The sequence below is a fragment of the Rhinolophus sinicus genome, linkage group LG05, assembly GCF_036562045.2.
Source record: "Rhinolophus sinicus isolate RSC01 linkage group LG05, ASM3656204v1, whole genome shotgun sequence".
Lineage (NCBI taxonomy): Eukaryota > Metazoa > Chordata > Mammalia > Chiroptera > Rhinolophidae > Rhinolophus > Rhinolophus sinicus.
The window spans coordinates 79642256-79662358 of record NC_133755.1 but is presented as its reverse complement, the minus strand read 5'-3'; the positions used below and the strand labels follow the sequence as shown (position 1 = coordinate 79662358).

At 53.5% G+C, this 20103-nt stretch overlaps 1 protein-coding gene across 2 annotated transcripts in view; it reads left to right on the top strand.

Moving 5' to 3' along the window:
• Positions 1-5087: 5087 nt before the first annotated feature.
• TNXB (tenascin XB) overlaps positions 5088-20103 on the top strand; it is a 47802-nt gene continuing 32786 nt past the window's right edge. Inside the window, exons 1-4 of one of the 2 annotated variants that reach the window (XM_074332725.1) lie at positions 5088-5322; positions 13163-13576; positions 13953-15698; positions 16176-16291. In XM_074332725.1, the coding sequence (XP_074188826.1) occupies positions 13171-13576; positions 13953-15698; positions 16176-16291 (2268 nt within the window). In that variant the 5' untranslated portion in view covers positions 5088-5322; positions 13163-13170. The remainder of the gene's footprint in view (positions 5323-13162; positions 13577-13952; positions 15699-16175; positions 16292-20103) is intronic. The other variant, XM_074332726.1, reaches the window with a different exon arrangement.

Sequence of the window (20103 nt, the reverse complement as noted above, 5' to 3'; positions counted from 1 at the left end):
CTGGAATGTGTCTGAGTAAACAGGAAGGACAGGGGGCCCCACGCCCTTTGGGGTGAGCAGCCTCCCTGGGTCCCTGCATTCTAGCAGATTCTCCTTCCCTCCCTCCTGTCTCTTTCCAGGACAAACAGCCAAGGTGGAGCCAGAGGGCTGTGAGCCAGAAAGGAGGGGCCACAGTGGAGAAGGGGGCGGTGTTTGGAGGGGAAGGGGAACATCTTTCAGCCCTGAACTGGGGGACACTGAGTCTTGAGTGTCCAGTGGAAAGAAGAGGACAAGAGTGGGTCTGGCAGAAGAGGCTCTGCTTTCTAATTAGGAGGAAGGGGAGCAGGACAAAGTGTGAGGGGCCACATCTCACTCAACCTGTGGGGATCCCCGTCAGCGGCTCCTGTCCAGCAGTGCCTCTGGCCCAGCCCTGCAGGAGTGTCGGGTCAGCTGGAGGGTTGGGCCGGGCCTAGGCTCAACGCCCAGATGACTGGACAGGGGCCACCTAGGCCGCAAGCCCAGGCCTGAAGGAGGGGGAAGAAACTCACATGTCCAGCCAGGCTCCCCCGTCCCCATTACTGTGTTTGGGGTGAAAACAGACTGAGTAACTGTGGCAACCTGGAACTAGGGCTCCCAGGAACTAGGCCTGTCCTCCCTCCAGAGGGCAGCCTGGCTCCTCAGCTAGCACTTCCTGTGCCAAGGTCCCTCGAGCCTTGTCTGGCCCGTCCAGGCCGTGAGCGCAAGGAGGACGAGGGTTTTGGCTGCGGATCACCTGAGTCAGCTTTTCCTAGTGGATGTCCTTGCTGTGTGACTTGCACCCCCTAAGCCTTAGTTTCCTCACCTATAAAACCCACTTCTCAGGGTTGCTACGAGGACGGAGATGATGCTCCCAGAGCCTGGTCCATAGCAGATAAACCTTTCCCTCATCCCTTGCCCCTTTCTCCACTGACAGTGTCCTTTTTTCTCGAGTCCTCTTCTGTCCCATTGGGTCCATCACCATTTCGTCGCTCGCTTTCCTGACCCCAGCTCAGGAAAGTGCTTGAAATGTTGGCATCTCAGACTGGGGGCTCTGGGGTGGGGCACGCACTCCTTTGGCTGAGTGGCCAGGGACAGCTGGCACTTTGGTGTGAATTGGGAGTCAGACTCTTGTCTGAGGGAGTGGGGAGGTAGGAAGGATAAGAGGCATGGAGAGTGTGTGCCCTGGGGGTTGAGGCAGGGCAGTCTCAGCTGCTGCCCTGTGGGCTCTGAGGGCCTCCAGCCGCAGCCCCCACCAAGGCCATCTCACGTGGCAGCCACTGTTTCTCCTGCCCCTTCTGTTGGCCCTGTCCCAGGCCCTCTTTTTCTTTCTGTCCTGCTATTTTCCTTCCTCAGGATCCTGCGTTTTGTCCCTCTTATCATTCCTGACCCACTCTTTTCTCTAGATCTCTCTCTGCCTTCCTTTGCCCTCTGCCCCATTGTGAGTCATCACCTTTCGACCCATTATTCTTTGTGCGTTTTTCGTTTCTTGATGCTTTAGTGTTTTTCCCTCCCTTCCGCTCTGCTTCAGTCTCTTTTCCCTTTCTTTTGCCTTGGTCTTCTCATTTCCTGCTGCTGCTGGCCTTGTCCTCACCGCCTCCGTTTTCATGCCATCCTGTCCCTGGTCCCCTTCCACTGCTTTGCCCACGTTCTTGTCCCTCCCTATGACTTCCGCTGCCCTCCCACTTCAGCCCTCCCCTCCTTCCTCCCCCTTCTCCCTTCACTTCCCCACTCCAGTCCTCTGTGCTCTCCGCAGCTGTGGGGCCAGGACTGGAGAGCCTAACGTTTGCCTCATCGTTCTGCTATGGCTTCTGGATACGGCACATCTGGATTCAGGGGCCCAGATGTGTGGTTGCCACAGCGACCTCGGTCCCTCTGGTAAACATGGGCGCCCACCCGCCCCAGAGCACAGAACAAAACAATTGTGTGACCTTCTTTTGTCACGAGATAGAAATGTCCTCCCTCCTCCCTTCTCCCCACACCCACATCTCCAGGCAAAGGAAGTTCTTAGGGCCCAAACCTTTCTTCCTGTGGCCCTCTTGCCTCCTTCCTACCCAGCCTCTTAGTTCTCTTCCCATCTTTCATCTCAGGCTGAGTCTTTTCTCTCCAAGTTCCCCTCCTCACTATCACCCCCAAATCTCAATGACAAACTGTTGACCCCGTCTAATAGTTGGCAATTTCTCCTAACTGAATCTGCATAGTGATGCAGAAAGAAGCTCTACAAATCCAGGTCACCACTTCTCACATCCTTCAAGAAGCCCCTGCATTTGTTTCCGTCTGAAGTCTTAAGTCTTTAGTCTTTCTGGGGCTCTTCTTCAGGGAGGGGAGAGAATACAGGCTTGGGAATCAGAAAACCTGGGCTGAGGCCCAGCGTCATCGCCACCAGCAAAGCCCCTTGGGCATGTCACTTAACATCCCCGAGCCTCCGTTTCCTCAGCCACAAAGCGGGATTAATAAAATGCCTGCACTGTGTAGGAAAGCGCTTCGTAAACGGAAGCCCCGTACAAATGTGTTCTGTCTTTCCCTCGGGGACCGCTTCCTTGGATCGCAGCTCCTGGCCGGTCTTCCGCCCCTCTCCTTATCCTTCAGCTCCTTGCCCTTAATTGCCCTTACTCTTCTTTGTCTTCCTTCCCTTCTCTTTGTCTTTCCCTTTCCTCCCTTTCTATGTCTTAGCTCTTATCCTCTTACCAGGAACTTGGAGGTTCATTCAAGGAGGGAGGTCCGGAGCTGAAGACAACTGGCCTGAGGGGACAGTGAGCAGTCAGAGCACGTGCACAGTTCTCGACAGTGCCCTGACCTTTGAGCCTGTCACCCGGACACCTCAGGGAAGGCAGCCCCACGAGGTTTCCCTGCCTTCACTCCTGGGGCTCCCTGCCGTCCTTGCCCAGTCCTTTCACAATTCAGTGCTGATGTGCATTTCTCAGGCACCTGCTCTGTGCAAGGCTTGGTGCTGTTCTGATGAGATATAACATATATGAGACATAAGCTCCTGGAGAGATGTGAAAACCTAAATTCCAGGGGCTTTCAAATTTTGATTCCCCTGGGTTTAAAATCGAGGGGAATCAAAGTTTAGACAGTGGTTATCTCAGAACCTGGAATTATGTCTGTCAAACTTCCAGTGGCTTCCTCAAATGTCTCGTTAGCTTGTAAACATCTGGAATCCACACTCCCCTCTGGGACTTTGGCACCCTGCCTGTCCCCAGCAGTGGACTTCAAAACACCCCAGGACCACCCTTCCAGCTCTTGCTTCTGTCCAGGGTCTTCCAGTCACTCTGTGGGTCAGCTATACTTGATGGCAGCCATACTTGCTAAATAACAAAACCAAGACATAAGGCACAGGACAGGAAAAAGAAAAAAGTGGGTATGACCATAGGATAGAATTACTGAATGGGGTGGGTACCAGAGGAAACCCATTCTCTGTGCTCTCCCCATGTCACATGTCATGCTGTTTCAGACCCTCACCCTGCCCTCCACTTTCCCCCACCCCCGCCCAGAGATCTCAGGGAAGCTTTTACCTACTCCAGGCTCTGGGGTTTCTGGCCAAGGCAGAGGAAGGAAGCTGAGTTCCAGCTCTGTCCAAAATTCTGACTTCATCTTCCCATCAAAGCCAGGAAAAAACAGCCACACACACACACCCAGACACACGGACACACACAGGGACACCGTGCGAGAGCCTTTGTCCTCAGCCACAGGGGACTAACTGGGCATCTAGCACAGCCGCTGCTGGCCCAGTGTGCCTTGGCCCAGGAACACGACACCTGTAACAAGGGGGATCTGACGTGGGGTGCAGACACCTGCGCCCCGACCCAAGTGGCAGCATCAGCCACATACAGATTCCTACAAGTCCCTTTCACTTGTGACTTGGCTGAGCTACTCCTCAGTGGTGAGGTTTAGAGCGGGGTAGCAAGAACTCTATCCTCAGTGTGAAACCTGGGGTGGAGTCTCCCTCAGCCTGGCTATTTCTCCTCTGTGTCAGAAGTCTTCTTTTCAGCCCCTTGTCAGCACAGCAAGCACATGGGGGAAATGAGGCCAGAGCAACAGCCAGCAGGCTTAGGTGGGTGTGTCTACTGCCTGCCCTCTGGTGTCGGTCTTCCCGTCTCTGCCTGAGATCCAAGTGCCTTTTTCCTCCAGCCCCCGACTCTCCCTACCCTGCTCCCCTGCAGCCCCCAGACATTAGTCCCCTTCTGCTTCCCTGCCATCTGTGCCCCACTCACATATCTCACTCCTGCCTCTGGCTCTTTCTCCATCACTAACCTTTTCTCCTAACTTCCAGGCTTCCCTTCTCTGTCTCCCCGGAACCCCAGCTGCCTTCCCAAGTTTTATATGTCTTGTTTTCAGCCAAACCATTGGCCAGCCAGTGCCCAAACTCCATCTGCCATTTCTCCAGGACTTTGCTGAGGTGGGAGAATAAAAGGGGGTGGTGATCCCAGGCTTAGAAGAAGAGGTGGGCTGATGAGAACACACAGGGAGAGGCAGGGCAGGGCAGGGCAAGCACAGAAGGTAGGAGACCCCAGGACGGCGTAGGTGGGAGCAAAGGGATTGAGGCGAGGGGGGGCTTGCCCCCCCCCCCCCCCCGCAAGGAGTCCCTGAGAAGGCCCCATGTCCGAGAGGGATTTGGGCTCCAGGGAGGTTTCCTCCTGCCTTACACTGCCAGGGGAGAATCAGTGGGGCACAGACGTGCTGGGCACTGACAGGGCAACATCCTAGGTGAGAAAAGGTGGGAGGGGAGGTGCAGGGGAGGACGAGAGGGGCTGGCCATGGGGAAGGTGTTGGTAGAGAGGGAAAAACGGGTCTCAGAGCAGGAGCAACAGGTGGGGAAATGGTGGGGGGAGAGGAGAAATGATGCAAGGCTGGGGAGGATGTCAAGTTGGGCAGAAATTAGGGTGGGAAAGAAGAGTAAAAGTGAGATGGGGAAGGATGCGGAGGTAGGACCAAGGATAGAGGGGGTGAGGTGAGGGTATTGTGGGACTCTGTGCTTGATCCCAGACTGAGGGGGTCGGTGACGGCGGGAGGAGAGGAGAGGTAGCCTGTGAGGGCAGGGGTGGGAGGGGTGGGAGGGCCTGCCCTATCTCAGCTCCCCTCCCTGACCGCATGCTGGTCCTCCCCTTCTCCTCCCCCTGCTCGCTGCAGGCTCCCTCCTTCTCACTGTCGCTGGCTGCCTAGATCGACGGGTCGCGCGGCTCAGTGAGCCCCTGCTGCAGGGAACAAGCAAGGGACATCAGGGAGCTCAGGGCTGCCAAGGGGAGCCCACCCTGCCCTGCCCTGAGGGCCCCCTCCGAGGTTGGGGACAGGACAGGTGCAGAGGCACTGCAGCCGCTCACTGCCCAGGTAAGGACAGAGCCCTGGCGAGAGAGAGGGAAGAGTCGGGCGAGGTGGGGGCTAGGTGGGGCACACTGTCTTGTCCCTACACCCCTGGGAGGGTTGGCAGGATCCGTCTCAGGAGAGTCCCCAGCGCAGGGACTTTCTGTTGGGGCAGAGGAAACAGAACCATGCACTGGGGACTGGACTCCCTGTAGAGGGTGTATTGGGAGGGTGGGTCAATGCATGGGTGGAGGGGTGGGGTTTAGACAGGATCAGATGGTGGCACCAAGGTGGAGGTGGTTATTGGTGAGGGGGGCTCAGGGACCCCGGAGGTGCTGGGCTGGGGGGCAGCAGGAGCTAGGCTGAGTTGGTGGCCAGCTGAATCTCAGGAGGAAAGTGCTGTTGGAACCCCAAATGCTCTGGCTGGAGCTTCTTTGGGCATCCAGATGGGGACTGTCCAGGTGACAGCATGTGGTTTGCAGGGCCTTGGAGGGAAGGCTGGGGTCCTGAGTCTTCAGGCAATGCTGAAATGGAGCAGAGGCAGGACTCCCAGGTCTGGGAAGGGCACAGAGCCTGCAAAGAGGATCCTAAAACTTGTTCTTGGCCCAGAGCTCTGCACCCATGACTCACGGTTCAGCAGGGCTGGAACGACTGAGAGATGCCTCCAGGGGCCCAGGGGTCGGTCTTTCATCCAACCCCCTTCCAGGCTCCCCCTGCTTCTGTCCGTCTGAACCCCCCATACACGTGACACACCCCGGGTGGGGCGGGTGGGCCCCTTATCTCGCCTGGAAAGAATTTCATGGCTTGGAAACAACTGGAAATGAACGGAAAGGAACTACTGGGAAGCAGCTCGGAAACACCACAGCTGCTGTCTGTCCGCTTCCAGTCCCCGCCCACTTCCAGATCTCCAGCCTACCCCTCTTTCCCCAGCCCAGCCTCCAAATTCCCGGGGACCCAGCACCTCAATTCCTCACACTGCCTTTCCCTTGAGTCCTGGTCACTCAGTGCAGGACCAAAATCTGCCTTCCTGTCTCTCATTGCCCCCTGGGGGTTCTGAAATCCGGTCTTTTACTGTTTCCATTCCCCTGGCCCAGCAGCTCCCCGGAATGAGGGGTATCAGGGCCCCCAACTTGCCCCTGCTTGGCATCTTTTTACCACCTGGTTCCATTCCAATATCTGGGACCCCCCTCATCTCCCTCCTTCCTCTCACACTCCTGGAATCCTTCTGTCTTCAGTCCTCATGTGACATGAGTGGCAGAGGGAGGCACGGGGAACCTCATGGAACATCCCTCACGGAAGCCAGGCCCTCTCTCCACCTCTGGGGACCTTCAGTCCCTGATGAGCCAAGTGTCAAAGTTGGCCACAGCATGAATACCTGGCAAGCTGAGTCACAGCTCGGGAAGATGCCCCCTCCTGCCAGCCGTCCAGCTGTGGGGAGGATGCCAAGAGGGTGAGGCCACGTCCCCTGTCCCCACTGCAGGAAGGCTCCCCAGATGCTGCGATAGGGGAGATGAGGGGGAAACTCAAGAGACACCCAAGTTCCCTGCTTTCCTAATGCTGAGAGAAATGGGGAGGTCTTTCAAGAGTTGGAAGTGGGGAATGGGAGGGAGGGGTGGCGTGATGGCAGGAGAGGGCGTTGGGGGAAGAGGCTCTGGCGGTATGGCCTGCGGGGGCCGCTCCTCTGCTCTCAGGCCGGCCGAGCTACTTCCCAGCCTCTGTCCTGCCTGCTGCAGGCGCCCTAGCCCTCCGCCTAGCACATGGGGAAAGACTTGGGATCCAATTGTGTGTGTGTGTGTGTTGGGGGGGTACTGGACAACTCCCAAAGGCCACCAGGGCTGTGGGGCATCACGCAGCCTCTGTTCTCCCTGGAGAAGGGCCTCCTGATTGGTACCCTTCACTCCTACTAAGCTCTTTGACTCTCAGAGCTGCCCTCTGAGCCAAGGAGAAATCAGCTTTCCTAGGCATCGCTGATGACGGGGTGTGGAGGAGCATGAAGGGGACATTGGGAGTGTGCGCGTGCATCTGCAAAGATGCAGGTTTGTTGGCATGAATATGTGTGTACGAGTATGTCTAAATATTTGCACTGGTGGGTGAGCACACCCACGTATACTTTAAGTGCACATGTACTTGTGTGTGCATGCACCTGTGATATGTGCGGCTTTAGACACAGGGTGGCAGGATTTGGGGAGACGCACCCCACCTCACACTCAGGCTACACCCCAAGCTGAGAGAAGGGCTGAGGCACTCAGAGAAAAGCGGCTGCACGCCAAGCCTCTCGCCTGCCTTTGTCCCGCAGGGTGGCTCTTGGTGTAGAAACGCTCCATCCCCTGGTCCTGCTCTGTTTTCATCTTTTGTGGGCTGGTGGCCAAGTGGAGTGGCCGGTAGCCCTGAGAACACCCTTTTTCTCAGACCCAGAGGAGAAGTTGAAGAGTAGGAGCCAGGAATGCATGTGTGTTGCGGGGACGCCCAGTCATGTCCCTGTCGCCTCTGCAGGCACCCGCCCTCCTCTCTCTAGCCTCTCTGGTCTGCAAAACCAGGCCCAGCCCACGCCTCTCCTTAACCTTCTCCTGAACTGAACTCCGGGCGCCCCCTCCACTCTCCGGTGTTCACCAGAGCCCCCTCTCCCAGCTCACCTTGAGTGCCCCACTATCTTTACACGCTAACCCTTCTCTCCCTGTGCTCCCCAATCCTTGCCTCATTGAATTTCACAAATAAACAACTAGGTAACCAGCACCCACATCAAGAAACTGGGTATTCTTAGCACCCCAGATTCCCCCAACATGCCCCTTCTCGTCACTGTTCCCCCAAGAGCACCACATTTCTGACTTGTAACTCACTATAAATTAACATTAGCTTTCCTCAAATTTCATATAAATACAATTTTACAACATGTCCTTTTTTGTGTCTGGCTGCTTTTGCTGAACCCCACGTTAGTGAGATCTGTCCATTGCATATAGGTGTAGTGGTCTCATTGCTTTATTTCATTCCACTGTGTGAATAAACCACTTTATTTAATCCCGTCTACTGATGGAGACATTTGGATAGTTCCCAGATTGAGTAGTACTTCTATGGTGGGTATGCCCCGGGATGGAATTGTTGGGTCACATGGTTTGCATATAGCTTTAGCAGGTTCTGCCAAAGTTTCCCAAAGTGCTTGTACCAGCTGGCCCTGCCAGGATCCACACCTGGCCAGCTCTCTGCCCCAGCTGCTGTTTTGAATCAACTTCCAGTCCCAGATACTGTCCGTGGTCCTGTCCTTGGTTTCAGCCCTGAAGCTAGTCCTCGGCTTAAATTGAACTTTTCATTCAGTCATTTAATCAATAAACGTTTATTGAGCACAGATGCAAGGATACAACAGCCAAGAGAAAAACAGGTGCTATGGCTGCCTCCATAGACCGTAAACACTCACGGGCAAGACTGAATGTGGGCAAGAAAGTAATGAAATAATCTTACAAATAAATATGTGATTACAAAATGTTGTAAATACTACAGACGAGAGTTGCTGGTGCTATGATATCACATGATAGGGGGACGTGACCTGGGCAGAAAAGCTCCCCTGAGGGCATGATGTGGGGCTGAGACCTGAAGGACAGGAGGCCAAGAGGAAAGGGAAGAGCAGCCCGCGTGGATGGGACCGCACTGGGAAGGCAGCAGGGACTTGGACACCTGTGGGAGTGCAATGGGGGAGGGGAGAGTCACGGGAGATGAGGTGCAAGAGGGCAGCAGGGCCACACGGTGTGTTTGAAGAGAATTCGGAAGGGAGACACCCAGGAGTTTTTAGGGGGAGGAGGGACATCCTCGTTGCCTTTTTAAGACTGTAAGAGGCAAGAGTGGAAGCAGAGGGACCAGCTAGGAGGCAACTGCAGTTATCAAGCAATAACTTGGACGATGATGTTGGTGAGAGAAATAAGCAAACTAAAGAGATGTTCATGAGAAAATGTGGGTAAATATGATGAAAGGTGACGGTGTTGAATGGGCTGTTAGGTTTCTGGCTTGTAAAGCTGGATGCATGGTGGGGCCGTGAGCTGCGATGGAGAACACGGAGAGGGGATGGAGCACAGAGAGGACGATCATGAGTTCAGTTTCAGACATGCTGAATTTGGGGTTCCCAAGAGGAGAGGCCAAGTAGGCAGTTGGATAGATTGCTCGGAGTGAAGAGGAGATAACTAGGTTAGTGTTATAAACTGGAGGGTAGTTTGGAAATTATAGTCATGGGTCTGGTGAAGGTACCTAGGTGGGTGCCTAGAGCAGCAGGTCTCACCTCTGGGTGCACATTACAATCAGCTGGGGAGCTTCTAAACACTACTGAAAAAAATCCAGTGCCTCATCCATTCTTGCCACATTTCAAGTGTTCAAGAGCCACGTAACTCTCCTGGCTGCCATAGTGACAGCACAGATACAACATGTCTTAAAACAGAAGATGTGGTCAGCAGTGTTTAGTGATTTTGAGAGAGGTCAAGTAAGATGAAGACAAATGTCTCCTAGATATTTTGACACAGATCGTTGGGAGACCGTAGGGAAGGCTGTGTGGTGGCTTGAAGGAGGTGCGGCAGCCAGGTCTGAGTGGACTGAGGTGTGCATGGCTATGGGGAAACAGAAATAGCAAGTGCAGGTCAATCTTTGACAACTGTGCCATGAAGTAGAGGAGAGCAATGTACAGTGGCTGAAGGGAGTATGGGATTGGGGAGGTATTGTCCTTTATTTTAAGGTATAACTTTCATATACTGAAACGCACAAACCTTAAGTGTGTAGCTCAATTTTTGAATATGTATACATCTGTTTAACCACCACACAGATCAAGGTGCAAAAGATTTCCAGACCCTCCCCACGTGCCTCCGCCCAGTCAGTACTACCCCTGAAAGCCATCTTGTTCTGTCATCTAAAAGCAATGATTCACTCTACTTGTTTTTGAACCTCGTATAAATAGTATCATTCGGAATGATGTGTGTGTGTGTGTGTGTGTGTGTGTGTGTGTGTGTGTGTGTGGTTTCAGCATTATGTGTGTGAAAATTGTTCTTGTTGCATGTAGCAAGAGGGTGTTTTTCATTGCTGTATAGTATTCCATTGTATGACTATGCCACAATTTATCCATTCTACTATTAATGGACACTTGAGTTATTTCCAGTTTGTGCTAATACAAGTAAATCTCATGAACATTCTTGTACATGTCTTTTGGAGGATATGTGAAGTCATTTCCACTGGATATCTACCAAGAAGTAGAATTGCCAGGTTATAGGCTATATGGTTTAGTCGATACTGCCAGTTTTCCAAAGTGCTTGCTCCAATTTATGCTCCTTTTCACGACAGATGAGAGTTCCAGTTGCTTCATACTCTTGTCAATATCGAGCAATGGCAGTTCCTTTAATTTTAGCCATTCGAAGGTGGATATTTCGTGGCATCTCTTTGTGGTTTCAATTTGCATTTCCCTGATTACTAGTGATGTTATAACTGTGTTTATTGGCCCTTTGGATATACTGTATTCTTTTCTGGGGTACCTGTTTAATTAAGTCTTTTGCCAATTTAAAAAACTAGGTTGCTTGTCTTTTATTTGTTGTCTTTGTTTTGAAGTTCTTTATTTTAGATTCTCCCCCCCTTCTTCTGTCTCCCCCCCCCCCACTCCGGTTCAAGCCATTGTTTCTCAGTCTAGTTGTGTAGGACACAGCTCCCTGGCCCATGCTGGTCTTATGAGCCTGCGCTTCCCCTGGCTGAGGCAGTCGGTCACCGGTTGGTCACAGCAGCTCACGGCAGCCCACAGCAGCTCTCGCCAACTGTAGCCCATGGCAGCACACAGCATCCTGGGGCAGCTCACGCCAATCTCCGGCTGCTCATGGCAGCCCAGCTTCAGGGAGAGCTGTTGTTCACAATCTTAGCTATAGAGGGTGGAGCTCACTGGCCCATGTGGGAATCGAACCAGCGACCTTGGTGTTAGGACTATGGTGCTCCACCACCTGAGCCACAGAGCCTGCCCTTTATTTTAGGTTTTAGGTTTTAACCTCTCTCTCTGTCTCTCTCCCTCCCCCCCGCCCTCTCTCTCTCTCTCTCTCTATATATATATATATATATATATATATATATATATATATATATATATATATATATTCCTCCCTGACATATCTCACATACAGTTGAGCCTTGAACAGTGCAGGGTGGGGGGTAGTGTTTCGGGCGCCAACAGTCCCCTCCAAAAATCCACGTATAACTACAACCGGCCCTCTGTACTTGGATTTCCAACTGCCAGTTGACCGTTGAACAAGGCAGGGTCGAGCTCTGAGGGTCAATTGGAAAAATTTGCGTATAAGTGGGCCCAAGCCGTTCAACCCTGCTTTGTTCAAGGGTCAACTGTATTTTCTCCCAGTCTGTGTCTTGCCTTCTTATTCTCTTAATGGTGTCTTTTGATGACCAGAAGTTATCAGTTTCAATGTGGTCCAATGTATGTCTCTTTTTTGTGGCTAAGTTTTGTGTGAAATCTTTTATGGTTAAAGTTTTGTGGGGCAAGTTTTAAGAAATCTTTGCTTACTCCAAGTCTATAAAGATTATCTATATTCTACAAGATATTGTTCTGAAAAGTATTGCTTTACCTTTCACAGTTGGGCCCATTGGATTCATTTCAAATTAACTTCTGTATGTGGGCATAAGGTAGAGACAGGGTTTTTTCCCATATGGATTTTCAGTTGACCCAGCACCATTTATTTAAAAAAAAAATTCGTCTCCTCTTAATTGTAGTGACACCTTTGTCATTAATCAGGTGACCACATATGTGTGGGTCTGTTTCTGGACCCTGTTCTGTTCTGTCTATTCTTGCACCTTTATAACAAGTTTCCCTACTTGCTCATGTAAGTCCTGAGAAAGAGGTGTGTTTTTTTTGTGTGTTTTTTTTTTAATGGGAGCTATTTGAGCTCATATGAGCTGATGAGAAGGATCTAGTTGACAGAGGTTGAATAAAAGAGAGAGCGGATAATCTGCACCTTAAGGTTCCTAAGAAGACGGTAGAGGCTGGGGTTCAGGTCCTTGTGGGAGAATTGTCCTTATGTACTTATCCACTAATCCATTCAACATAAACGTGTTGGACAGCTCCTGTGTGCCAGATACAGGCACACCGCTGAGCCAGGACAGGTGAGGTTCCTGATCTCGTGGAGTTCCCATTCTAGTAGTGGGAGAAAGGTAACAAACCCGTGCTGGACAGATGATTCAGGCAGCAGTGAATGCCATGAACGTAAGTGGGACATTGAGATAGAGAGTAATGCTCCGACGGGGCAGCAAGGGAGGCCTCTGGTCGTCGAGGATGTATGAGTTAAGATCTGAACAAGAAGGAGCCCGCCTTTAAGAGCTGAGTGAAGAGCACTCCAGAGAGAAGGAACATACAGTGCAAAGGCCCTTAGTGCCTGTGTAACAAACAAGGGAGTGGTGTGGGTGGGACAGCAGTAAGAGATGGGAGCACAGCAACCAAATGACATCACAAAGAGGGGCAGGCATAAATTCTCTCCCCGGAGGTACAGGCTACAGGTGGACCTTTATGTGAGTTGAGTGGGTTACCGTGTTTCCCCCAAAATAAGACCCGGTCTTATTTTACTATAAGACTGGGTCTTTAATATAATATAATATAATATAATATAATATAATATAATATAATATAATAAATATAATATAATTAATATAATATAATACCCAGTCTTATTTTACTATAACCCGGATCTTATATTAATTTTTGCTCCAAAAGGCGCATTAGAGCTGATTGTACAGCTAAGTCTTATTTTGGGGGGAACACGGTAGTTGTGGGTGGTGGGACTGTGAATGTGTGTGTTGAGGGGGGTGGATAGCTTATCTTTTTCTATGAAACTGCTCTCACACCTGTCCTCTCTCCCTGCAGCCTCCTGAATGATGCCAAACCAATGTTCCCTAACCTCCAACCTGGCCCTCCTGGTGCTGCTGGGCACAGTCAGAGCTGGCCCTTTCTCTTCACGTTCCAATATGCCACTCCCAGCCTCACGGCCCCCTCCTCAGCCAGGGGGCCTCACAGCTGAATCAAGAAGGGGGAACCCCTCTTCTCAGCTGTACGAGCACACCGTAGAAGGAGGGGAAAAGCAGGTGGTGTTCACCCACCGCATTAACCTGCCCCCTTCGGCTGGCTGTGGCTGCCCCCCAGGCACTGAACCCCCCGTCCCGGCTTCAGAGGTACAGGCCCTGAGGGTCCGACTAGAGATACTGGAGGAGCTGGTGAAGGGGCTCAAGGAACAGTGCACTGGGGGATGTTGTCCTGCTGCTGCTGCTCAGGCTGGCACAGGTAAGGAGGTGACTACAGGAGGAGGCACAGAAAAAGAGGCAGGTGGAGAAGTTGGGTGGGCATCGCTAGTCTATACAGGACTTGGGCATGAATTAGAAAAGGCACCCCTTCCTCACCCTTGGGAGTGGGGAATGCAGCCCAGAGCACAACTTGGAGAAGGGAGCCTCCCGGCTAGATTCAGTCTCCCCACTCTCCACCCCCACCCCCCACCCCTACGCTAAGGCTCTGGGAGACCACATATGGTGACAAGGAGCAGCTGGAAGCTAAGATGGCCTTATGAAATGAGGCTGGCTCAGCCGGAAGGGCCAATTCAGGGGAACACATTTGGGCTCACCCTCTCCCCCAGGGAGACTGAGGCCCTCCTCTCACTCTCCAGGCCAGACAGATATTCGTAGTCTCTGCAGTCTTCACGGTGTGTTTGACCTGAGCCGCTGCGCCTGCTCCTGCGAGCCAGGCTGGGATGGGCCCACATGCTCGGACCCCACAGACGCTGGGGTGCCCCTTTCCTCCCCACCCTCAGCTTTGGGGTCCTGCCCAGATGACTGTAACGATCAGGGGCGCTGTGTCCTTGGTCGCTGCGTGTGCTTCCCTGGCTACACCGGCCCCAGCTGTGGCTGGCCCTCCTGCCCCGGGGACTGCCACGGCCGGGGGCGCTGCGTGCAGGGCGTGTGCGTGTGCCAGGCCGGCTTCTCAGGCGACGACTGCAGCCTGCGCTCCTGCCCTCGAGGCTGCAGCCAGAAGGGGCGCTGCGTAAATGGGCGCTGCGTGTGCAACCCCGGCTATACTGGCGAGGACTGTGGGGTGAGGAGCTGCCCCCGGGGCTGCAGCCAGAAGGGGCGCTGTGAGGACGGGCGCTGCGTCTGTGACCCTGGCTATGCTGGCGAAGACTGCAGCTCGCGGAGCTGCCCGTGGGACTGTGGTGAGGGTGGGCGCTGCGTGGATGGCCGCTGCGTGTGCTGGCCCGGGTACGCGGGCGAGGACTGCAGCACACGGACGTGTCCACGCGACTGCCGAGGCCGCGGGCGCTGCGAGGACGGCGAATGCATCTGTGACGCGGGCTACAGCGGGGACGATTGCGGCGTGCGCAGCTGCCCCGGCGACTGCAACCAAAGGGGCCACTGCGAGGACGGCCGCTGCGTGTGCTGGCCCGGGTACACGGGGCCTGACTGCGGCGCGCGCGCCTGCCCGCGCGACTGTCGGGGCCGCGGGCGCTGCGAGAACGGCGTGTGCGTGTGCAACGCGGGCTACAGCGGTGAGGACTGCGGCGTGCGCAGCTGTCCTGAAGACTGTCGCGGCCGGGGCCGTTGCGAGAGTGGCCGCTGCGTGTGTTGGCCTGGGTATACTGGCCGGGACTGCGGCACGCGGGCCTGCCCTGGCGACTGTCGTGGGCGCGGGCGCTGCGTCGACGGCCGCTGCGTGTGCAACCCAGGCTTCACGGGAGAGGACTGCGGGAGCCGTCGGTGCCCCGGGGACTGCCGCGGTCGCGGCCACTGCGAGGACGGCGTGTGTGCGTGCGACGCAGGCTACGAGGGAGAGGACTGCAGCGTGCGCAGCTGCCCCGGAAGTTGCCGAGGCCGCGGCCAGTGCCTGGACGGGCGCTGCGTGTGCGACGACGGCTACTCGGGCGACGACTGCGGCGTGAGGCGATGCCCGCGCGACTGCAGCCAGCGCGGCGTGTGCCAGGACGGTCTGTGTACCTGTTGGGAGGGCTACGTGGGAGAGGACTGTGCCCTCCGTACCTGCCCCTCCAACTGCCACGGGCGCGGCCGCTGTGAGGATGGACGCTGTGTGTGCGACTCAGGCTACACCGGACCCTCCTGCGCCACCCGCACCTGCCCCGCCAACTGCCGGGGCCGTGGGCGGTGTGTGCAGGGAGCGTGCGTGTGCCGCGCGGGCTACAGCGGCGAGGACTGTGGGCAGGAAGAGCCCCCCGCCAGTGCCTGCCCAGGGGGCTGCGGGCCCCGGGAACTGTGCCGAGCCGGCCAGTGTGTATGCGTCGAGGGCTTCAGAGGCCCAGACTGCGCCATTCAGACGTGCCCTGGGGACTGCCTCGGCCGAGGAGAGTGTCTTGAGGGCCGCTGCGTCTGCCAAGCCGGCTATGCAGGGGAGGATTGTGGAGAAGGTGAGCGGGCAGTCTTTCCCAGTATGCTCTGTCAGGGACTGGGCATCTGAGCCAGTGGGAAGGCCCCCTTTGGAGGCCTAGGACCCCAGGGACCTGGAGGAAGAGTGGAGGAAGGTCATGTATGAGGGGAGTGGGCAGTCAGAGGAGCCAGGGAGTCAGTGTCCACCTGGGGCAGCAGAGCCTTGGGGGCACGACTGCAGGCAGGACCTGCTTTCAGATCTCTGATGCTCTCATGAGCAGGTTGGATGCCCCTTTGGTTGCTTTTGGGGAGATTCTGTGTTCTTAGAGCTGTGGGCAAAGACCCAGGGCCTGTTCAGACCTTTGCTAGCTTTGCCCCACCCTCAGAGAAGAGTGGGAACTGGTATAGATCTCCTAGTGTGGCCCCGAGTAGGGGGGCCTGTGATGGTGGTGGTCGGGGGTAGGGGGTGGGGGCTGCCTTGGGCTAAACCAGCTTCCCATATCCATTCTCTTGGGCAGAGGTGCCAGCCATCGAGGGCATAAGGATGCACCTACTGGAGGAGACGACAGTTCGGACAGAGTGGACGCGGGCTCCTGGCCCTGTGGATGCTTATGAAATTCAGTTCATCCCCACGGTGAGAGCCACGCTCCAGGAGGGGGCTGAGTGGGTAGGACCGGGGGACGGGGTGCTCACCACATGTAGGGCATTCCAGGTGACCAGTAGTTGAGTCCACATGTCTGGGTTCCTGAAGCTGCTATAAAGGCCTTCTCACCCTGCCCCACACGGGGCGCAGCAGGCCTCTGTAGCATCTCCAGCAAGCATTGGCCCATTGCTGCTGGAACACCTCTGATGACAGTGAGCTCAGTACTTCCTGAGGCTGTCCAGTCCTTTCTTGGTCATCACTGTTAGTTCTTTTTGTTGTTGCTGAGTTCAAATCTGCCCCATTCCGATGTCCACCCAGTAGCCCTTGCTGCGCCTTCACCAACAGTCAGAGTATTTTTCTGCTTCTCCTACATCCTACACCACAGGCTTTCAGGGATTGCAGACAGCAACCGTCACGTCACCCTTCATTCTCACAGGCAGAACCCACTGGTTCTTCCACCCCTCTTCCCTTGGGCTTTGTTCTTGAATTCTTCACTTCCAGATGTCCCTCTTCTAGTGCCTTCCGCTTTTTGCATGTGACCCCAGAATGTGGGTGCAGAAAGGAACCCCATCATTCACCTGGCTGACTCTGAAGACTGGCACTTTTCTCAGAGTTTACATATATTAACTTGTGGTCACACAAACTGTCAGCTGTTTTGATCATATTTGTTTTTTTAAAATAACTTCTTATTATAAAAGTCATATAGGCTTATTGTAGAAACTAGAAAACAGAGACAAATAAGGGAAAAAGAGAGAACAAAAGAAGGAAGGAAAAAAGATAGCATTCAACTATATACCCTTTTTTTTAGCCTAAATATAGGGCTTTGCAGTTGGCTCTGTCCAATGTTATCTTTTTTGGTTTCAGCCAAGCTGTCCAGGCTACGGCAATAATTTTGAGTCTGTGAAGTGGTTCTCCCGCCTCTATGTCGTCAGTGCATTGCAAAGCATCCTTTCTCTGTCTCCTTCCAACTCGCTCTTAAAATATTTGGGGGGCACCCTAAGGACAAAGCCTTGTGGTCTCTCATTAGAGACCTCCCTTTGTGCAGATTGGGCTTTTCTGATGTGTTTAGTCTTCCAGCTCCAAATCATCTGACATTTCTACTGTCCAACTCATGTTTTCCTGCATCATCCCAGAAATGGCCAGGGCGGGTTGGCCATGTTACCCTCATCTTTCTGCCCAGCTCGGACTTTGGAAAAAAAAAATAACTCCCAGGCCTAAACCCTAGGAAGGCTCTAGGACAGAAGGGGCAGCTCAGAGGTACTGGCTGTCATCGCCACTCAACTGGCCTTGTTATTCTAAGTCTTCTAATTATTCCCCCAAAGTCAGACCCCTGCCATGTTGTTTCTCCTCACTCCCTGAAAGAAGCAGAAGCAGAAATCCCCACTTTGCTGTACAACAAAGACAGCTTGGATTTTTTTCTTCTGTTTAAAAAAATTTTGTTGTTGTTATAAAAATAGTTTAATCACAAGACAAGAATTTGGCAACTAGAAAAAAACAATTCTTGGCTGCTTCACATTAAAACAAACACTGTGAACATTTTAAAGTGTTTCTCCCACTCTCTTCTCTGTGTATATTATTTACATAGTTCTAATCTTGAGAGGGTGGGACTTTTAAAAGGAACTTTCCAAAGAAACTTCAGGGAAAGTGGAATTAAAATAAACACTTGAGATGGATGGAAGGAGCTTGAAGGGCAGCACTGTCTCCTGCTGTTAAGTATGAGCCCAGCCTTGGGTGTTCTTAAGAGGTGCAGCTTCCCAGCTGAAGCCTTAGGCTCCCTCCCTCACCATGGGGCTGATGGTGTGGAGCTGGCCTGTGCCCCGCTTGGCTATGCTGTCAGCTCATCTGCTCTGGTCTGGGCATGGGCCTCTGTCACATTCAGGGTTCTCTCTGAGCCCAGCTGTGAAAAATGCTCCTGTAAGATTGGTCTGTAGACACCCCAGTTAGATTCCACATCAGCCTGTGCTACTGGCCTTCAGACTATGCTTTCTATACTTTCTCTGGCTGCCCCTGGAATTGAGCCTTGCCCTGGCCAGTGCTCTCTGTCCACTTCTGTTGGCACAAAATATATTCAGTAGCTGGCTGTCCTTTGGCCACTGCCATCTTCCTAGAAGCCTGTCTCTACCTTATCCGGAAACACTTCTCTGTCGAAGCCCAGACTCTGCTTTTCCCAGCCAAGGGACACACTTAATTATTGGAATGATTTTCAGAACACCAGAGAGGAACAATTCTCCTTCTCCATGCATGCGTGGCATGTTACTCTGACCCAGTGGTTCTCAAAGTGTGTGTCCTGGATCTGCTGCATTAGTGCCACCTGGGAGCTTGTTACACATGCAAATTTTGGACTCTGCCCCCAGATCGAATGAATCTGAACCTCTGGGGGTGAAGCCCAATAACTGCCCTCCAGGTGATTCTGACACACCCCAAGACTGAGGACCACTAACTTAATTAAGTAATGTTGCTATTTTGCAAAATGCTGACTCCTCTATGAATGTGAGAGAAAGCATGAGGAAACTGAGGGAGGTGAGCCCCTGAACAGAAAGAGGTTCAGGTATTCCGTGTCTGGATGCATTCTGCAGCCTGCAAACCAGAGCTACACCAAGTGTTCATTGGGACACAAGACCTTGCAGCCTCAGAAAAGTTTGTGTTTGGGTCTGATCTGAAAAGGGGGCTGAGGGGTGCGGTAAGCTCCAGGGACCAGCCAAGGTGGAGTCCCCCACCTGGGGCCACAAGGTTGATACTGAGAATGGGATTAGAAACTCGCCAGGTACAGTCAGTGAAACAGCCAACCTTTCACCAAGGCGCAGAGCCAGCTGCCAGCATTTGGCTAGGGAGCCTGCCTCAGACCAGCCGGATGGTGCTGACGGTGGGACTTTCAGGGGACTGTTCCCAAATGGATCTCAGGAGGGACAAAGACATGTGTAAAAGGTTCTTGTAGGTGGTCTGAAGGGAGGAGACCTTCGGCTGGGCTTGTCTTCCTAAAAGGACCAGACATGATCAGGGAGCACACAAGGTGTGTGTGTGTGTGTGTGTGTGTGTGTGTGGTGGGTTGGGGGTACAGAGAGAGTAAGTGGGGAGGAGGAGGATTTGGGAGGCCTTGAGCTGAGGCTAACCCGAGGCCTCCTGGGCTGGGGTACCCTCGGGCAGGGAGAGTAGGAGGTGCGAAGGAAAGGGGTCATGTGTGCCCAGGGTACCTTTTCAGCCAAGAAAACTCAGACAAAGCTTTATTCATCCTCAACCCAGAAATCTCTACGTGGCCTCTCATCTGTTTTTATACTTTGGTGTTTGCTGTGTTGATTTCCCCACCCATTCTCTTGGTTTAGGAGAGTACCTTTTGAAATTTCCAATCCTACTTGGCTGAATGCAGGTATCCCCATCACCGCCAACATAGCTAAGCAGAACAGAGCGTCCTTAGAAGCTGTCCTAGCTGGACAGACAGCCCAGTGAAATGTGCTGTTGGATGGATGTCTAGTTCCTCCTGTCCCCCCAGCGGCTGGCACTCTAGGAGAACCCGGCGTTAGCAGGGGCTAGCAGATTTCCGGGGGTCACCACAAATAATCATAGTACCTTACTTCCACACTTGGAGGAGGGTTGTTTTCTCACAGGCATGTACTACACATAGAGATTTGGGTATAAGACGTGGCCATAGATTTAGCTACCAGAGCATGAGCTATCTGAGAACAGGGACCATATCTTTTATTTTTGTGCCTCCAATGCCCAGCATGGTGCCAGGTATGAAATCGGGAAACAAATTTGTGAAACTCTGAGCAGATGGGCCTTTTTTTGAGGGGCCCACAACCCTGCTG